This window comes from Neomonachus schauinslandi, chromosome 7, assembly GCF_002201575.2.
Source record: "Neomonachus schauinslandi chromosome 7, ASM220157v2, whole genome shotgun sequence".
Lineage (NCBI taxonomy): Eukaryota > Metazoa > Chordata > Mammalia > Carnivora > Phocidae > Neomonachus > Neomonachus schauinslandi.
In genome coordinates, this window is record NC_058409.1 from 108,376,785 (window position 1) to 108,398,405 (window position 21,621).

The 21,621-nt window shown below is 42.2% G+C and overlaps 1 protein-coding gene across 1 annotated transcript in view; it reads right to left on the bottom strand.

The window, feature by feature from the left end:
* SLC36A1 (solute carrier family 36 member 1) overlaps nucleotides 1-7,957 on the bottom strand; it is a 33,957-nt gene extending 26,000 nt beyond the window's left edge. The window contains exons 1-3 of the mRNA XM_021697207.1: nucleotides 7,815-7,957; nucleotides 1,338-1,428; nucleotides 384-472 (exon numbers count right to left, since the gene is read on the bottom strand). Of these exons, the coding sequence (XP_021552882.1) occupies nucleotides 384-472; nucleotides 1,338-1,428; nucleotides 7,815-7,957 (323 nt within the window). The remainder of the gene's footprint in view (nucleotides 1-383; nucleotides 473-1,337; nucleotides 1,429-7,814) is intronic.
* Nucleotides 7,958-21,621: the final 13,664 nt, after the last annotated feature.

Consider the following 21,621-nt stretch of genomic DNA (forward strand, 5'->3'; position numbering starts at 1 on the left):
GACCGGGGCCAGTTCCCCATCTGTCACCCTGGAGAAACCACTGAGTCCTGCATCTAATGCTTTCAAGGACCAGAAAATGTTAAGTCGACAGGCCAGTTACTTTCTTATAATTAACAGCCATCTGGTAGAACCATTTCAGTGGGGTAAATACTACAAAGCGCATGGAAGTAGAATGTGGTCTCTGTCCCCTGGACATAAGTAAATATGACAGATGACAACAAACTGAAAAAGAACACAAAAATAACCAGGGAAAGGGAGTGCTGCAATAATTAGCAGTCACCTTTAGCTAGCACAAAGAATTTGGAGTGGTCTGCCTAACTCCTCTCTTTCAGTGCTAGTAACAGAACCCAAAAGGACAATTTGGCAGCTCAGAGGGCTCTCACCTGCGGCAGAAGTGGTGAGCGCATTTCACCAGGATACCCATGCAGTGCACAGCTACAAGGCCTATCACCAGCAGGCTGAGGGGACCCATCTGGAGACAGGTGTTGCGGACAAGAAAGTGAGAGACAAGCAGGTAGAATTAGGAGTGAGTCCATGGAGACTGGATTTGGAAATGATCAAAACGCTACTAAGGCACCTTCCAGTGACAGAACTTCTGGCACAGCATTACAGAGAGAAACGTGATCATGGAGATCAGCTTGGTGAGAAGGGCACCATCTGAACCTTAGCATGCCTTTGAAAGAGTTAACCTCGTGGAAAAGAATGACACAAGATAAGGCTGTTCTAAAACAGCTATAAATCAGCCAAAAGGAAGGCTCCTGTGGTCTGGGAAGAAGAGACAGGTGAAGGGGTGGAGGGAAGGGGAAAGTTCTCATTAGAGCAATGCCAGATCAGGAAAAACGGACCTTAGCTAAGGGCCATCCACATCTCTGAGCTATCTCCAGCTCTAGAGAAACCAAATGGCTTTAGATTATAGCCTATAGGGGATGAATCATAAAAGAAAAAGTAAAATTCTCAGAGTTGGCCTCCTAGGGGTAGGGTGTGGAAGGACTATGTAGAAAACTAACAAACTTCTGTTACTAATTCATTAGTTAATATTATTGATAGAAACTCTGAGACATTTTAAGTACATCCTCCTCACCACAGAGTAAGCACCATGAAGGCAAGAATCTCTTCTTTATTCACCAATAATATTCAGAGCCTAGAACAACATCTAACACACAGAAGGCCCTCAATAAATATGTTTAAGTGAATGAACACTTGAATTTTGCTCTTTCTTCAGCTGAATTAAAAAGCTCTCCATTTTTAAATGTTTTAAATGAGATAGATTTAAAAAAAACACACACCATCTCCTAAAATTTGTCATGATTCTTCCCTCTGCCAATGCAGACCCTTACCAAGATGCCAGCATTTTTCACTGCCAGAGGCAGCCCCAGGAGTCCTGTGCCAATGTTGCCTTTTAACAGGTGGATCAAAGTCTGGAACCATCTGAAGTGGGAAGAAAGTAGACAAGGGCATGTTAACAATAATGATAGCTAACATTTATTAATCATGTCGCACTGTGCTAAGCGCTTTCATGCATTATCTCATTCAATTTCCACAACAACCCTATGAGATATGTATTTATTTTATGGATGAAGAAGACACTTGCTCAAGGTCACACACCTAGTAAAGAGTTTAGTCAGGATTCAAACCCAGGCAGTCTGACCCCCGAGTCCTCTCCTGGCCTCTGTGCTGTAAGCTCTGTTCCCTGTGGCATCTCCAAGAACCCCAGCTCTCTTGGAGATTAGACCAGAGGGACACCGGGGCTCTCTGTAGGCACTTTATCCTTTCCTAGTGGCTCTGGCCTACATTTCACCAGAGCTGTCCACTGTAAAGACTCAGATCCAAAACTGCAACAGAGGATGACAAGCATAAGTGTGAAGTACAGACACTGGTGTGAGAGAAAGATGAGGGAAATAAAAAATAGAAGCCCAGAACCCATAACAGAAATTTTTATGTGAAGTAAACAGATCAAAAGGAATATGGCACCACAATCAGCCAGTCCCTGGTGTACTTTGCATTTAAAAAATGTCCGGTGATGGGTATTAAGGAGGGCATGTACTGCATGGAGCACTGGGTGTTATATGAAAACAATGGATCGTGGATCACCACATCAAAAACTAATGATGTATTGTATGGTGACGAACATAACATAATAAAATAAAACAAAATATAAAAAAAGTCAAATGCCAGAGTCCTAGGATTGGAGAAGGCCTCTTCAAATGTCACCTAATTTATCCTTCTGCTTTGAGGACAGATTTTCCCCTCACCTGTTATACAGACTGTCCACCTCAAGCTGTAATTATAAAGCCTTTCATGCATCCTCATTCATTTTTTCACTCAGCAAATACTATCCGTTATATGTAAAACATTGTGTTAATACAGTGTTAGAAGTAAGTATGAATCAGATATGGACCTCAGTCTCTAGAAATTAATAATGTCTCAATGAAAATAAGGCAGATACATTAATAACCATCCAGACAGAAAGATGTCTTCTTAAGAAGTGCCCAGGAACAGGGAGGGGGAGGGGGAAGCAGGTGAGGGTTCACAGAGGGGAGACCTGAGCCCAGCCCAGCAGGATAGGCAGAGCTTGTCAGTGTGCCCATGGGGAAGAAAGGCCTGGGAACACAAGCCCAGAGAGAGACTCGGGGCACCAACACAGAGGAGTGTGTCAGTTTTGTGGCCACTTGGGTGGGGTGACGGTGAGCTATCTGTAGAGAATGGTAACTCCTCAAAGGACTGACAGCAGAGAAGTACCCTCATCTGCTGCATTTTCTATCCTGTTACCTCTAGGATACAAAACAGGTCAAATACAGCACTTTGCCCCCAATCACAGACTCACTCAAGATTTGGCCCCTGGCACTGTCTGGAAATTCTTTTGCACAAATACCCTAAATCCCTCCTAAATGATGTTTCCATATATTTCTTCACATCTGCAATTCAGTAGAAACTGAAAGCAAGTAAGATGTGTTAACTCCTAAAGACCATAATAAATATGACCTATCTACACTCTCTGAAATGGAATTTTACTTTTGGTAACCTTTCTCCTACCTCCAGGAAGAAAACCTCTTGACCTTCCTACTGTCCCAAAGCTTTTCAGGAAAGATCAAGAAAATGTCTTTGAATCTAAATGAGAAGAGGCTGAGCACTCTCCTGGACTATCCTGGGGAAACAGCTTAAGGACCAAGGGTACAGGGGTGACTCCTTCATTAAGAGCAGCCAAGTGACCAAGAGATTATGGGCAGGGCGATGGGCCAAACAAATGTCTATCTTAGCAAATGTTTAATCCACTCCAGGCAAAAGTAAGCATTGTAGCAAAATTCACCTGTAGCAAAATTCACTCACCAGAGGCCTCCCCAAAATGTCTCTGAGCTGGGTTTTATAGGAGATAATGTCCCTTTTAGCCCTGGCTCTGCCAGTTAACTCCATATGACAATTCCCCTCCCTTGTCTGGACCTTTGTCTCAGCTATAGAATGAGGGGACTGGATAGGACAGCATACTTGCCAACATCTCTTCAGCTCTAAAACACCAGGATTCTAGGCAACTGGCTAACATTATTCTTTTTAATCAATGGCCCCAAGCTTGGATCACCCAAAACCACAGGGTATCAAAAATTAAACTCCACGGACTGCAAGTCTTAACTATGGGGGATATAGGAAGGGAACCTTGCAAATCTCTATAGTTCTGTTTATGTTCTAAATCAGTAGTTTTTACACTTTTTTTTCTCGGGAGCCCTTTATACACTTATAAATTATTGAGGATACCAAATAGCTTTTGCTTATATGAATTACGTCTGGTGATATATATTACAAGTGAAAGTTGAGAAATTAAAAAAATATTAATTACTTAAAATAACAAATTACATGTAAATATAAATAACAGATTTTTTAAACTGTTATTATTTTTTTGAAGATTTTTATCCATTTATTCGTGAGAGCGAGAGACAGCAAGCGAAAGAGCACAAGGGAGGGAAGGGTAGAGGGAGAGGGAGAAGCAGGCTCAATGCTGAGCAGGGAGTCTGACACGGGGCTTGATCCCAGGACCCTGGGATCACAACCCAAGCCAAAGGCAGACACTTAACTGACTGAGCCACCCAGGTGCCCCTTAAATTGTTACTATTTTTTAAAATAACAGATTTTTAATGAAAAGTAGTTCTATTTTCCAAAATAAAAAATGGCAATAATTTACCTTTTCTGCAAACCTCTTTAATGTTTTGCTTGATAGCTGGATTATCTACTTCTGCATTCAATCTGTTGTGATATGTTGTTTTGGTTGAAGTACATAAAGAATATCTGTCCTCATACAGACATGCAGTTGGAATGTGTTTTAATAGTCTCTTCAGACAATTGTGGTAATTTTCCTTTGATACTACACCGAAATTCGACACGTGGTTGTTTCTTAGAAGTTAGTTATAATGTGGAGTCTGAACTTTTCAAGATCCTATCACATTAAAACCTACTGGTGATCTTGCCCTTCAAATGGATCTTTTACTCATGCACAATTTTCTAGTATCACACTGGCCATTTGGAAGATACTAGTTCCCTGAATTATGCAGATCTTCCAAATGCTGGCCTATTTCATTATACAGTATCTGAAAAAATCCCATTTATTAATATCACTAATCTTATCAGAAGTCTCTAAGTAGAGGGAAGCTGTCAAGCTCAGGGTTGGATACTAGTTTTTTTCTAGTTTTGCTTGAAAGCTCAAATTTTATTGTGGGCAACAAATACCATTGATTGTTTTTTCTTGAGGTGATGGTCTCATTCCTTTCATTTTCAAGAAATGAAGTACTCAGTACTGCCAAATACTCAGGTCTGAATAACCTACAGTTCGTTAGTTCTTTCTAGCAAAAATAGTGCTCTACAAAAAATAAAAAAAGCAATTAGTTCAGTTCACAATTCCAATAATCACTCAAGGTCTTGTCCTTGAGGCAAGTATCATATTTGGTAGGCAGTAGAAGTATTTCATGTCTACTTCTCATTTGGTCACACAGATTATTTAAAACTCTGTACTGAAGGGTTAAGTAATAAAATAAGTAATCTGACTGCTTCATCAAGGACCTGCTTAAGTGAAACTGGCTTATTCTTTGTACATGTGTGGCAGCAAAAAATACAATGACTAGCATAAGTTGGTGGCACTGCCCTGGTTTATGCTAATGTATCAGCAATTTTACCCACCACTGCTGCTGAACTATCCGTGTAAACGTCAACACAGTGAAAAGACAAATAACATCTTAGCATTATTATGAAAATAGTTTCAATTTCACAGACTTCTTGAAATGGTCTCAGAAACCCCAAAGGGTCTGAAGACCACACTTTGCAAACAGCTGCCCTAGATAACCTAGAGAAAGCAGTTTCGGTCAACTGGATTCTCAGCCTGCCAGCCTGGGAAAAAGTACCAAAGCTCGATCAACAGCTGGTATAATGTGACCCAATAGGGCAACAAGAAGAAAAACTTGCCCAATAGAATAAAATGAGGCTGTTGTCAAAGCAGTCAATAGCTTGACAACATCAAGTGTTAGGAAATAACCTCACTAAACACACCATTATGGAAGTGTCTGGGCTTCTTATCTGCACCCCCGATTAGGGATTTTCACTGAATCCCTAACGCTTAGAAGAGCCAGTTATGTGCATGCATGTACTTTATTCCTTGTATTTTGTTCCTCGTACTTTGTTCTGCGTTCTTTGCTCCTTGGCAAACTAGTAACAGGGTGGAGCAAGGCACAGTAGACAAGAAATCCAGCTCAAAAACTTATCTCTAACACTCTGACATATCAGAGATTCACGAGAGCTAACACGGTCACCTGAATCAGCTTATACCTTAAGCACACCTGGCACGTTTTCTACACCTAAATGCTTACGTGGATCCGGGCCCCAGGCAAGTACTCAACCAACCCTCCAAGTCCAAGGGAGAACTTTCCCCGGGTCACTTGCGATACCTAATCTCATTTACAGATGGGTTTTCCTGGTTCCATATACCACAATATCAGGGCAGGATGGGCCCTCACAACAAATCATACCCTGGAAAATATGCCAATACAAGCCCAAGGAAGGTATCTCCTGATTTTCTCAATTTCTAACAAGCAAGGAGAAATAATTTTAGGTTGACTACTAGTTATAACCCAATGTGAAAAAAAAGGTAATCAGAATAGCTAACAAGCACACATTACTTTCAATACATACAAAACCTGTGAACTACCATCCTGAAGTTGCTAGTGGTTGGTTTTGAACTTCAGAGAGGTCCCTTTAAAAATGAAAATCTAGACCCCATATGGCAAACATTGCACAGACAAGCTGATGCCTGAGAACAAGAAGGAGCAAAAACTGGAAGGAAACTATGGAGACAGAAGCTCAGAAGAAGTATTTCACCTCTGAAGGGAAGCTATCACATGCCACTGGCTGCATCTGGAGCTCCTTCTGCCTGGGGGAAGTGAACTGAGTGGACAGGTTAGGAAAACAGGGGAAAGATGGTCCTCACTGCTGCCAGTTGTTTTCTATGCAATCTCTCCCATCAGCCAACACTGCAAGCAAATGGGGGAATCTATAAAAGCATGCCACATGAGAAATAAGCTATAGAGACTGAATCTTTAGGAGCAGAAATCAGCTAGTGCTAATGTGGACAGACCATATCCTCTAGTTCTATCCCAGTTCACAAGAGAAAATGCCCTGCTCCAGGGGAGACTGCAGCCAGAGGGAGCTTCACCAGTAATGACCTCCAAGAGAAGCTTCAATAGTCGGCTTGGGCAGTCACATGGGAAAGCGTAAGTCTAGCACATGAAGGATCCCTCGATAAGTCACACCCAACCCACAAGGGAACACAGAAAGGATAATAGCTAAGCTTGGGGAATAAACAGACAGGCCAAAAAAGATGGAATGCTGGGATCTAGAGAAAATATCAGGGGTCTGTTGAGATTCAGGACTGAGTCAGAGAAATCAATGGAGTAGAAAACCCTCCTCTGAATCTTCTAATTCAAGTGGGTGATTAGCAGTCAGCACAGCTTCACAGTGGGGTCCTCAATTTTCTCTTACATTTGGGGAAACTAAGGCCCAGAGAGGGCCAAACTCCACCCAAATGAGTCATGAATGGGATTCAGTTTCTAGAGATAAGACTTACCCCTCCATAGAGAATGCTAGGCAGACCTCTTCTTCTCAACCTCGAATTTTTTTAGGTGGGGGGAGGGAGGAAAGAGAGGGAGTGGGGAGAGGAGGGGCAGAGGTAGAGGGAAAGAGAGAATCTTAAGCAGGCTCCACGCCCAGTGTGGAGCCCAATGTTAGGCTCGATCTCACAACCCTGAGATCATGACCTGGAGCCAAAATCAAGAGTCTGACGCTTAACCAACTGAACCACCCAGGGGCCCCTCAACCTCGAATTTTTTAAGTGCAGGAGAAATTATTCCTTCCTCCCTCTTACCACTTCTTCAGCCAAATGAACTGGCCTTTTGGTGATGGGGACAGAAGTCTAGGCGAGACTCTGCAAATGAAGCTTCCAATTGAGCCTAGAAGTATTTGAGGTTCTAGCACAGATGACCCATGGTCCTGAATTAAGAGAATGTTCTCTCTAGAAGTTTCTCTTATGTTCAGCACCAGCCTTCCGGGACCAACACAGCTGAAAGGAGCAAAGAATATAAAACATATGGGAGGGACAGTGGCCAGCAAGGAACTCAAATCTCAGAGCTGTTACTCACCCAATCTCTTTATATCTTCCTTCCATCTGTAAAACGGGGAATTGATAAAATAGGGGAGCAAAAATACCTCTAAGGGAGACTATGTTACTAATACAGAACGTAAAAACATGAGTCACACCCAGGAGGGAAGAAGAAATAGCTACTTACGTTGTGCTGTTACTTTCCCCAAACCGCTGGTAGGAGCCCTGAGACGAGAAGTTGTTTAGGCCTTCGGATGGGCTCTCCTCTGGGCTCACATCCGTGGAGCTGTAGTCGTGGTAGTCCTCATTCCGAAGTCTCTGCGTGGACATGGTAGCTGGGGGGACAGGGTCACTGCTAAGACCTCCAGCAGCTGGGGCCTTTAGCTCCAAGCCTGTGGTGGGCTCTGGGGCAGAAGCAGCCATTGTCACAGCAGCTCAGTGACCACTGCACTATGAATTAAGTACAGTGACAGTGGCTCATACCAAGGGAACTGGGAAAAGTGCAAAGTACACATGGGCGGGCTGAGCTCACTTGACTTCTGTCTCCCAACCTTCTCAATATCCCACTCATAAATTTCTGAATTTGCCACCATACACCTGGACAGAGCAAAGGTGAGGCACTGCGTGGGATGAGTGGGGGAAGATGCAGACAGGTGCTTCCAGGAAGCCTTCTCTGGGTCTTTGGTTGGGAGTAACTATCCCCTCCTTTGAGCTGATTTCTTTGAACACTGAACAACAGTTATATTGTATCTATGTCCATCTTCCCCAGGAGTCAAGCTCTCAGAGGATGAGAACCTGACTAGTCCTCACCACTTCCTATTTTTCTCCTGCATGCATTAGAAAAAGGACCTTGTTGCATTCAAAAAATCCCCTCCAAATCATCCAATTCTGCTCAGATTCCCCACCAGGTTCCAGAGCCAACAGATGACTTCCTCTCTCTCTCTCTACCATGACCTCTGGCCCATCCTGTACTCTTTGGAGGTCACCAGTGACCCTCTTCCCTGACCCCAGGACTCTTATCTTGCAATAAGCCAGAATTGCAAGCAGCTCAAAGAGCAGGAGCATGAGAGGGCTCACCACTGGCCCTCATTTCAATCCTTCCCCTCCAGACTCTTCTTTTTTATTTTTATGGATTTGCCAACTTTGTAAAGATGGTGAAAGAAGAAACCCTTTCTGTTGTGTGCTGGGGAAGGATGGTGAGGGTATTGTCTCCAGGGTGGACTTTCTCAGTAATGTTACTACAGAAAAGAGAAGAACAACTTCTCTGGAGCCACACGATAAGGATACATTTTGGGAGTTCTGTAAGCTCCCAGAACCCTAGACACTATTACTAAAAGAGCCTTCAGAGGTCACTCCAAACTGATCATTTTACAAATAAAGAATCAACCCCCAAAATGATGAAGGAACCTGCTCTGCTACAGGCAGGTAGCAGCAAAGCAGTAAACATAGATCCTGCTGCCCTGCCTGAACCTGGAAACATCTACTAAAGGCACTGCCACTTGCAATGAGGGAATATTGTAACGAGAGAGAGCCAACTTCCTACCCTCCAAGAATCTGCAATCAAGTGAGGAAAGAAAAGTACATGTATCTTAAAAATTACCAAAAAAGTCCTCCTGACACTTGGCAGACGGGCACAACTGCCTGCCTGTAAGCAGGCTCTCCCCCAGCATGCAGCTGAAGCCCACCATAAATCTGCTGCGCTGTCTCAAATACCTGGTGAGGAGACAGGATCTCTGTGGGTCATCACAATCCTGCCCAACCCCCAACACTAGCTGCCAGAGGATAGCTCTGTGCTGAAGGCTCCCATGGGTCAAGTCCCAGGGGACTCTTTGGAAAGTGGCCCTACTCTGGCCCCTAAGTGATCCAGGGTATCTCATTTTCCCCCACCAACCATAATGAAGAGTGGACCCACATAATCCCACAGGGAAAGTGCCTGGCAGAAAGCCAGTAAAGGCTCTGGAAGTCCCAGAGAGGATGCTGCCCAGCTTCACTACCAGAGTGACTTTGCTAAATATCTAAGAGGGCATCATTTACTCGCATGCTGGAAGGATTCAAAGAAGTCATCTAGTTCTGGGGGAATTAAACTCATAAGACGGCTAGGGGGAAAATATCTATAAAGTATCTTAATATGAACAGTTGAAAGCTGCTATCCAAGCAAAGCTAATAGGTCAGCATCTATGTATGTCAGAAGGCCTGGGTTCTGAGGCTGACTCTATCGCCAGTTTCTTTAGTAACAGGGAATAATTCTATTTACCCCAAATGTGCAGCAAGGGGTAAGGGGCAATAAACTGAAAGACCTCTCAGCATCTCTCTAGTGCTAATATTCCAGGAATCAACTAATGTAATCATCTATGCAAACAACAGCTAATTTCTAGTATTTTCCAACAGAGCAAAGTGTCTGAGAAATAGAGCCTTCCAGGTGAATCCTGCATATTACTGAGGGAGAAGGGACAGGATACAGGGACTGACAAATTCCCCTACCCCTCCCCAACAACGAAGAAGCCACTCTATTGCTTACTTGGCCCAGGCACTCAATTTATTTCAAATACTGCAAAGAGGCTTCTTTAAGTTGTGTATAAAAATTGAAGTTACCCCCAGCAGAATATTGCTAAGAAACTGCTCAAACAGAAGCTAAAATCTATAGATCCAAGGTCTGAGAAACAACTGCAGGATCCGGCAAATGTGGCTTGGCAACTGTATGCATGTTGAAAAGAAAAAAATAACAGTATTTATGAGTTTTAGCTGATGATAAGCTCGACAGAAGTCAATGATTTAGTAACAGATGCCAAATCAGCTAATTCTAGGTTGCACGAGGATGAGAACCACAGGTAGAATGACAGCACCGTTTGTTTTGCTCTGCATTATATTCTGTTCCAATCAGTATACTATTAAGGGGATAATAAACTGTGGTGTAGCCAGGGCTCAGCACCAGCCTGAGGAGGGATGACTAGAGGCACTGAGAAGGTTCAAACTGGAGAACTGGCAACTTGGCAGGTATAAAAACTGCTTTTAAAAGCTGTCCTATGGATAAGACTTGTCCTGTGGGATGGCGAAGATGAGTCAGAAATAGGATCAGTAGGTGGAAAGTAGAGAGAGGCAGGTCTTTGGCTAGACATAAGGAAACAGAGTAGTAGTTGCCTAGGGCTTGGGGTACGGAGTTAAAAGGAATTAGCAGGGGACACCTAAGGAATAGTTTCTTTTGGGGTGGTGAAAAGGTTCTAAAACTGATTGTGGTGATAGTTGCACATCTCTGTGAGTATACTAAAAGCCACTGAATTGTACATTTTAAATGGTTGAACTGTATGCCATGCCATGTGAATTATATCTCAATAAAACTGCTTTAAAAAACCAAACAGATTTCTCGGCCCAATCTGATTCAACCTAAGCATTTTTATTTTTAACCATCTTCCTCAATGATCTTGATTACAGGTGGATTTATAGGCACTAGAAAAATACATATGATCTTATTATGATAGGTACACCCCAGGCCTCATCTCCTACCAGAGTTCATGGATAGGTGATATTTGCAGACTGCAAGTGCCACCCATTATTCTGAAACAATTACATTGGGTTAGACTTTGGAACCCAAGGAAACAGCAAATTCTCTAGATGCATTTTTCTCTATCGCTGGAATTCCAAAGTCATGAACAAGGACACAGACTGTGTTGCTATGTGTGGTCTACAAGGAGGAAAGTGAAAATTTCTAACTTCCACATGATTTGTTTTTAAAGGGCATCAGATAAAAATCCATTTAACCTACCACAGAAGTACATTCCATAATTTGACTCCTGCCTAAAAGAGTCTGGTGAGAGGGCAGCCGCAAAGCAGCTGCTGATCTCAGCAGGCTTTGCACAGGAGGTGCTGACAAGACAAACACGCTCACTTTTTACACACAATCCTAAAAACCACTAAAATGTTAGTACCATGCATGACTTACAGAAGATCTAAAGCCCCAGCTTCTCATCAAAGGCGAGAAAACCAAGGCCCCAGCTGTTAAAGACATGGGATTAGAATACAACATACAAGATTCTCAGTCCATGCTTCTATCACACCATAAATTATCTATCCTCCCTGCAATCTCCCTTGGAACAAAACAGGGGCAAGATTAGGTGTGCAGGGGGAATTCTGCATGACAAAAAGTACATGAGTTCAGAGCTAGATGCAATTATCACTACAGAGAAGTTCAAGAGCAGGAAGTCAGAAAGTTCACTATGCAAATGTGCAATTCTGCAGTTCTTCTCCATTTTATCACTCTGGAGAGCTGAGTCAGGTCCTCATCTTGGAAATGGTGGTCTATGTGCCATGAGCATCCCAGGAATACAGATAGATTCCTGACTTCACGGAATAGGGAAGCACAGAAGAGTATTTCGTACTATAGAGGGTCATTGAGAACTGGCCCTGGGTGTCAAGGCTTCCAAGAGAAATGTTTGGGAGATAAAAGAAGAGATGGCACCAAATGCAACATCATGAGGTTTCTATTTTGGCACATTTAGAATGTCTCATCCATGGGACCCCACACCCATAAAACAGAGCTAGCTTTGTTTGCTTAGACCCAGTAAGGCCTAGCTGAAGGAGGGAGACTCAGGATTCCTCCAAGGTTTGGGTTGAGGTAAAAAGACTCAGTGTGAGTTTCCTCTGCGGAACAAAGAGAAAAGCTAGGCTAGATGTTAGTGGTCAATCAGTCACACACTTCTGGAAGGGGTTATCAGAGCCAGGCCAGCCAAAGTAGAAACCAAAGTCCATTCACTCAGCCCAGTTCTAGGACCTTGCTTTCAGGTCAGGGTGGAAAGAAGAAATGTATCATTAACAGCACAATGACTCTTCAGCATCTGATCTTGGAAGAGATAGCAAGCATTTAAAGAATTGAAACACTCCCTCCAAGGAGGATTCCCCCTGCCCTGCAGCATATTCCAAGAACTTCAAGAAATAAAAGCACTATTTCAGTAAAAAAAAAAAAAAAAAAAAAAGAATTGAAACACTCCCTGGGGAGGGGAGGAGGAATTAAAAAAAACCACACACACACACGCAAGAGTACTTAACACAAGAGAAAGTAGTTGTCTGAGGCAAGGGGAAAAAATAAAGCAGTCACAAAAGTGGACACCCACTCTACTTGACATTCTACATGCTCACAAGTCCAGTCCTAGAATTTCAAAAGAACCCTGAGTTGGAAGAAAACCTCAAACTTTATCTAGTCCAAAGCTCTACCCAACACAATAAACATAACCTATAACATTCCCAAAGTAATTGTCCAGTGACAATTACCTCCAGTGACAGGTTGTGTGCTGCAACATGAAAGAGCTCTTATTCTTTGAAAGTTCTTACGCTCACCCAAAAACTACTTCCCTTTGGCACTTGCATCCATTGGTCCTAGTTGTAGTCTCAGGAATACTGCAGAAGAAATGGAATCTGCCTTTAAAATAGACAAAGACAGCTCTGAGCAACTTCAAGCTGCCAGAGAGATGGGGCTGAATGAACAGCTACATGGTCTAAAGGGAAAATAAGAACTCAACAGCAGGCCATTATAACAGCATGGCACAATCAGAAAACAAAGGAAGACAGACTTAATACCGGCAAAATAGCAGCCTCTTCTTCATACAGCCTCCACCCCACAGTCTCAAACTCAGAGCAAAAGACTGTCTTTTGTGTCCCCTTTACTTCCTCCACAAAAACATCTTTAAAGAAAACATACTCTAAATGTACAAGTTAATTACTGTAGATTAGGCTCTCAACAAGAGTCAAAGAGGGCCTTGATCGTGGTTAAAGTAATTAAAGATAGTCAAAATCATTTTCAGCTGTCAACATTTAGATTGGAATTAATACAGTGATAAGACGGAGGAGGATTTCATGGTAACCTAGAAATAAGTGAAGTAGGGAGACTGCTTCCTGGACAACTGGATTAACCCTTGTCGAAAGGCGACAGTAATGTACACGGGGGGAAGCCCACTCGGATTAGAAGACAGAGCTAGAGGCACAGAATGTCAGAGCAGAAGAGGTCCTGAGGGATTCAACTCCATCATTGTACAGGCTGGGAAACCCAAACCCACTCAAGGATGGGAGTCACCCAAGGTTGCAAAGCAAGCGTCAGAGTTAGAACAAAATCTCCCAATTCCCCAATCTCGGTTCTTTCCATTACACCATGCCGCTATCTCATTTCAGCAAGCCTCAAATGACTGCATCCAAATAACCAATATTCCCCAAATGAGACAAGCAAGCTACAGAAAAACTAAAGCCCAGGGCTTGGGGCGCCTGGGTGGCTCAGTCGTTGGGCGTCTGCCTTTGGCTCAGGTCATGATCCCAGGGTCCTGGGATCGAGCCCCGCATCGGGCTCCCTGCTCAGCGGGAAGCCTGCTTCTCCCTCTCCCACTCCCCCTGCTTGTGTTCCCTCTTTCGCTGTGTCTCTCTCTGTCAAATAAATAAATTAAAAATCTTTAATAAATAAATAAATAAATAAAGCCCCCCAGGTCTTTACATTCTTCAGGTCAATGCCAGGGCTCTCCACAACTCCTGCTGGGAGCCACCTACCCTCCCAGGAGCATAATCCAATTCTTATTGCATATTTCAGCACCATTTACACAAAATAGCAGGGTGTTAGAAGCAAAACCTACAGAGTGATGAGGCTGCAGAAAAAATCGTGAACATTGGAACAGGGAACCACACCCAGAGCCGAGCCAATCTGGGAGATGCAGAATGCAGAGCTAAAAGAGGGAGCGCCAGAAGAGGAGAGGACAGGAAAAGGGTGCCTTTTCACATGTCAAGTTGTCCGCAGGAGGCAGTGTGCTGAAAAGCAAACAGCTGCTGGAGCTTGGGGAGACTTGGATTCTAGTCGCAGGGCTGCCACTAACTCACTGGGTGACCTTAGGCAAGCCCCGAGCCTCGGTTTCCCCAGCTGTCCTAGAAGGGGGTTGCACCAGATGATTTCCCGGGAAGGGTCCCAGTTCTGGTGTTCTATGACCCAAAGACCCACTATTCGCAAGTCCCTAGCAGGGCTCCCCAGAGGGCGGGTGACTTGCCCGAGACGACTGGGCCCCTTTGGGAAGCGTGGAAGAAGCCCTGGATGGTCGTCTGGGTGACCTTTCCCATCTCGGTACCTCAGTTTCCCCACCTGTCAAACGGCGAGGAGAGGTCAAGGGAGACAGTGACTCCAGTTCGCCTCATCCCCGGAGGGGTGTCCGCATCTTACCGCGGCTGAGGCGGGGAAGCCGAGGAGACTCGGACCCGCACCCCGAGCCGGTCAGTGCCTGCCCCGGAGCATCCGCTGCGCCCCACAGAAAGGCGACGTGGGTCCTGCCTGAGGCGGTGACTCGCCGCCAGCCCCGGCCCGTCAGCGCGAGGACTCACCGCTCGAGCTCCGGCTTGGGCTCCGCTCCGGCTGTGGCTCCCGCGGCAGCGCAGCCCACCGATCCTCGCCTCAGCGCGGAGCCCCAGCCATCCCCCTTAGCTGCCGGGGCCCGCGGCTTCCGGGCCCCGTCACGTGATCCCGTCGCCCCAGCCAGAGACCCGGGTCACGTGTCCCCGCGCGCGCGGCAGCTCCCCTCCTGTCACGAAGCTCCGGAGCCCGGCGCCACAGCACCACCTGGCGACCTGTTGCTGCCACTGCAAGGCAGGGCCCTGCTCCGGGGACCTGGGACCTGGGGCCTGGGACAACTGAGCGCGGCCGGCGAGTCCCTTTAGCTCTGTCCCTCGAGCCCTGGGCTCCTATCTACACACGTCGTGTTTTCCTTAACACGTCGCGGGGAGCATATGTTGCTTTTATAATTTAAAAAAATACATCTTTAAAAAATCACCTAGTCAGGTTTTTCGAAGCTTGCACAAACTCATTTGTGGTTGCTCCTGGAAATGGGACTGTGTGAGGTAAGGCAACATTATCTTTTTAATACATTTAAAAATTTAAGTAACACTTTAAAATGGTTGGCAACATTTCAGTATGTTTGAGGCGTATGTGTTATCTAGCCTTCTCTTGCTTCCTTCTCCCTGAATTTTCCCTTGAAAAATTATGTAACTAAAAAATAAATAAATAAAATAAAAATGATGTAATGGCTCACCCCCCAAAAAGAATAAACTACTGATACAGCTACAAAATGGATAAATCTTAAAATAATTATGCTGAGTAAAAGAAGTCAGAAAACATATTCCATTTAATTTCATATTCTAGAAGATGTTAAATAATCTTCAGTGACAGAAAACATATCAGTGGTGGCCTGGGAGTGGGTGGGGAGGTCAGGAGAGGAGAGGTTATGAAAGGTCATAAGGAAACTTTCCAGGCGACAAATATTTTCACTGCCTTGATTGTGGTGATGGTTTCACAAGTGAATATAGATTTTAAGTTATCAAATTATACACATTCAATACATGCAGTTTAAATAAATAAATAAAAATTTTAAAATATGCGTTAGTTTATTGTATGTCAACTATACCTCCATAAAGCTGTTAAGATAATAAAAATTATATAATACATTAATATATTCTTAGTATTAGAAATGTTAGACAATATGTAAGTATATAAATAGTGAAAAATTCCCTTCTCCCAAATTCACTCTCTTCTCCAAAGAATTACAGTTACCAGCATATGAGTATTACTCTCCATACCCTATATTATGTATTTATAGAAATGTTTGTATATAGAGACATACAGAGATTTGTGGTGTTAAAATCTAGAATTATGAATAACAGTACTTACTGTTTTGCTTAAGACTTTTACTCTTCACTGTCCATACAGTCTAAATTATTTTATAAACATACATTACTTTATATACATACATTTAAAATCTTTATATGTTCTATAACCTATGCATATGTTTTTAAAAATATACCCCAGTTGGTTCATTTCACCAAGGAAAGAGAAAAGAACGCAGGTTCATGCTCAGTTTAAAATAGGAAGGGCAGTGAGCTCATGCCATCCCTGGAAGAACCCACCAGTTCATTGCTAAGTGTCAGGAACTGTGCTTGGAATGCTTCTGAGCCCATATCACCTCCAGGCCTTGAACTTCATTGATTCTATGGCTCTTTCTAAAATCTTAGTAAAGAAAGCCAAATCTTATGAGAACCACAGAACTGCCTGTTGGAATTACTGATGCAAGTGGGAATTTGCCTTCCCCAATTTGCTCCTGGGGTGCATTGACTATAATAAGGATTTTTTCTTATACCTGGTCACCACACTCTTACTGGAGATACCCTTGAAAAAAGGTTGCATCATTTTCAGATACTGTTTAGATTCTATCAACCTTATCATTATGCAGTCCTAATTAGAAATTAACACAATTTTATCTCCTTCCAACTATACAAATCTCCACCTCTGCTTCCACAGTTTACTCAGAAATACAAATAAAGATTTTCTATTCAATATGGATACATAAATAAGCACTTTGACTCTTTTACTCTTAGAAAACTATGCAAAAGCAAAAAGGAAAAACTTTGAAAACTCTATTTTCAGCAAAGATAGAAGATAGAATCCACAGGTACCAAAACACGTGTAAGGGCTAAAAAAAGCAGCTGAGATCAGATAGAAGCTATGAAGGAGAATGGAAAAGAAACTCAAAGAGAAGTAAAGGGACCCAGTGGGGGCAGATCTCAGAAACGTTCCAGTGAAAACACTCTTCCTGAAGACAAAGAGCTCACTTAGAGCTGCATGGCTGTATTTTTTTGTTTACAACAATGCACATGGAAACAGTTCAGCAAAAGCTCTCCTGAATCTGGTTTGGATTAGGGAAGCCAAGAAGATGAGGATGACAAGAATCACAGGGATGAGCCATATTTACAAGAAGTAATTGTTCTGTGGCACCAGAACATAAAAGACTGGAAATACACTTGCTGGTGAGGATGTAAAGCAACTGGAAGTCTCATCAGCTGCTGGTGGGAGTGTACAATGATGCAACCACTTTGGAAAACTGTTTGACAGTCTTCTTTTTTTATGAAGTTAAACACATAACTCTCCTGTGATCCAGCAATTCCACTCCTAGGTATTCACCCAGGAAAAATCAAGATGTTTGTCCACACCAGGGCCATGGACTAGGGTGAGGCAAGCAAAGTGCTTCAAGTGGGAAATTTAATGAGGCACTCACTTTCAGGGTTCTACAAGTGCAGGGTTGGCACTTACATGAACCCAAGAGTGAGTGCCTCCTTAAATTTTGTGACCTAGGCTTCTTGGCTTGCCTCACCTTCATCCAGGCTGTTGTCCACACAGACTTGTATTTTCACAGCAGACAGCTCAATAAAGCTAAATTAGTAACAACCCATATATTTACCAATAGGTGAATTGATAAACAAACGATGGCATATAGAGCAGAAAGGAACCATTGATATATGCAAAAATGTGGATGAATCTCATTATGTTAAATGGAAGAAGCCAGACACAAAAAACTGCACACTATATGATTCGATTTATATAAATTTATAGAATGAGCAAAACCGAGTCCAGTGACAGAAAGTTGAACAATGGTTGCTTGGGATGTGTCAGGTGGGGATTGGCTGCAAAGAGACACAGAGAGCTTTCTGGAGTGATGCTAATATTCTATATATTGATTGGGATGCTGGTTATGTGGGTTTATACACATGTCAAAAGCCATTACCTGGAATATTAAATATGTTAACTTGATTGTAAATAAATTGTACCCCTTAAGGTTAATTTTAAAATGTTAAGGAGATTATCAGACATCCAAGGAAAGTCTCTAAGATATAATAATCAAATGCGCAAACCCATGAAGCACTTTGGAGGAGACTGTGCAAAAAACAAACGCACAACCAAATACCCTCAGAAAGATAAGATGGTGCAATCATGACATAAGAACAACAGCAAAAAATGTTGCTTTTAAAAAATATTCTGAGGGGAAAAAACAGCTCTTGGAAGTTAAAAATGTAATGACAAAAATGAAGAATCAAGTGAAAGAGTAAGAACATAAGGATAAGGAAATTTGTTATTTTTCATTAATAAATATTTATTATCTATATGCCGGGCAGCGGGAATAGAACAGTGAACAAAAGAGACAAAAATCCCTGCCCTTGTGAAGCTTACATTTGAGTGAGTGGAGATAGACAACACAAATAAATAAGTAATATACATATCGTGTCAGCAGGTGTATCTGTTATGGAGAAAAATCAGGAAAGTGGGAGAGGGAGTCTGGGGGCAGAGAGGGGGGATTGCAGTCTCTTTAAACAGTCAGGGAAGATACCCCTGAGAGGTGGTATCTAAACAAAGTCCTAAAGTAGGTGAGGAAACAAACCCTGTGCATTTCTTGAGAAGAGCATTCTGGGCAGAGGGAATAGCATGTGCTAAGGCCCCAGGAGGGAATGTGCCTAGCCTATTTGAAAAATTAAAAGGAGGTCAGTGTGCATGATACTATATATAGAAAACCCTAAAGATTCCACCAAAAAACTACTAGAACTGATAAATGAATTCAGTAAGGTCACAGGACACAAAATCAATATACAGAAATCTGTTGTATTTCTATACACTAATAATAAGTAGCAAAAAGAGAAATTAAGAAAATGATCCCATTTACAATAGCACCAAAAAGAATAAAATACCTAGTAATAAACTTAACCAAGGAGATGAAAGACCTGTACTCTGAAAACTATAAAACATTGGTGAAAGATATTAAAGACGACACCAAGAAACAGAAAACCATTCCATGCTCATGGATTGGGAGAACAAATATCGTTATTTGTTCCTATAAAAATACCAACAGTATTTTTCACAGAACTAGAACAAAAAATCCTAAAATCCTAAGATTTGCATGGAATCACAAAAGATCTCAAATAGCCAGAATAATCTTAAATGGAAGAACAAAACTGGAGGTATCACAATCCCAGTCTTCAAGATGTACTACAAAGCTGTAGTAATTAAGACAGTTGGTACTGGCACAGACACATAATTCAATGGAACAGAATAAAGAGCCCAGAAATATACCCAAGATTATATGGTCAACTAATCTATGACAAAGGAGGCAAGAATATCCAATGGGGAAAAGATAGACTCTTCAACAAATGGTGCTGGAAAACTGGACAGCTACACGTAAAAGAATGAAACTGGACTGCTTTCTTACACAAACATAAACTCAAACTGGATTAAAGACCTAAATGTGAGACCTGAAACCATAAAAATCCTAGAAGAGAGCACAGGCAGTCATTTCTGACATCGGCTGTAGCAATATTTTTCCAGTTATGTCTCCTGATGTGAGAGAAATAAAAGCAAAAATCAACTATTAGGACTACATCAAAATAAAAAACTTCTGCACAGCATGGGAAACAGTCAACAGAACTAAAAGATGACCTACTGAATGGGAGAAGATATTTGCAAATGATATGTTCAATAAGGGGTTAGTATCTGAAATATATAAAGAACTTAATCAGCTCAACACCCTTTTAAAAATCCAATTTAAAAATGGGCAGAAAACATGAACAGACAAATCTCCAAAGAAGACATACAGATGGCCCACAGACACATGAAAATATGCTCAACATCACTCATCATCAGGGAAATGCAAATCAAAACCACAATGAGATATCACCTCACAGTGGTCAGAAAGGCCAAAATCAAAAACACAAGAAACAACTATTGGCAAGGATGTGGGGAAAGTGGAACCCTCATGTGCTGTTGTTAGGAATGCAAACTGGTGCATCCATTTTGGAAAGTCTCCTCAAAAATTAAAAATAGAATTACCGTATGATCCAGTAATTCCACTATGGGTATTTACCCAAAGAATACAAAAACACTAACTTGAAAAGACATATGCAGCCCTATGTTTATTACAGCATAATTTCCAGCAGCCAAATTGTGGTAGCAGCCCAAGTGTCCATTGACAGATGAATGGATAAAGAAGGTGTGATATATATATGGAATATGATATGGAATATTACTCAGCCATGAAAAAGAATGAAATCTTGCCATTTGTGGCAACGTGGATGGATCTAGAGGATATAATGCTAAGTGAAATAAGCCAGAGAAAGACAGACACCATTATGATGATTTCACTCATATGTGCAATTTAAGAAACAAAACAAATGAACAAAGAAAAAAAAAAAGAAAGACAAACCAAGAATTTTTAACGATAGAGAACAAACTGATAGTTACCAGAGGGGAGGTAGGTGAGGTAATGTGTGAAATAGGTGAAGGGTATTAAGAGTACACTTACCATGATAAGGACTGAGTCATGTATGGAAGTGTTGAATCACTCCTTCTGGAGGTGAGATTATCCTGGATTGTCTGGGTGGATCTAGTGTAATTACAAGGGTTCTTAAAGGAGGGAGGCAGGAAGGTCAGAGAAGAGAGAAGATGCTATTCTAATGGCTTTGGAGATGGAGGAAGGAGCTACACGCCAAGGGAATGTGGGAGGCCTCTAGAAGCTGGGAAAACAAGGAAGCGGACTCTTCCTGGAGCCTCCAGAGAGAACAGAGCCTTGCCAACATTGATTTTAGGACTTCTGTCCTCCAGAACTGTATGAGAAGAAGTTTATGTTGTTTTAATCCACTGTGTTTGTGATAATTTGTTGCAACAGCAAAAGGAAGCCAATACAAATATTTATAATTTACAATACGTTTATATTTATGTTTATATAATTTTAAGTTACAAAGGTAAGTAATAACTAAAACAGGTATAAATTTTCATCTAACATCATATTGATAAGTTGAAAAATATCATTAAAGTATATTGCATAGAGAGATGGAAAACTAAAGAACTGGAACAAAAAAACTGATTTTAAAAAGTTTAGCCCCAGAAAGAGGGACTCTGCATGGAGAGGGTTAGATATGGAGACTCTAGTTTTTTATTATAAATCTTTTGGTTAAAAAATTAATAGTTTAACCCCGGGCATGTATATTTTATTTTGAGTATTAGTTTTTAAAGTAAGACTGTGTTGGGGGAAGCCTCCAAGAGCTTATTGGGCTCAGGTTCTCCAAAGCTGTAGCCCCCACCCTTACCTGCTTACAGATTCCACCTCACCCACAGACCCTCCCCTAACCTTTTACTCAGCCAACAGCTTCCTTGGCACAAGACAGGGCCA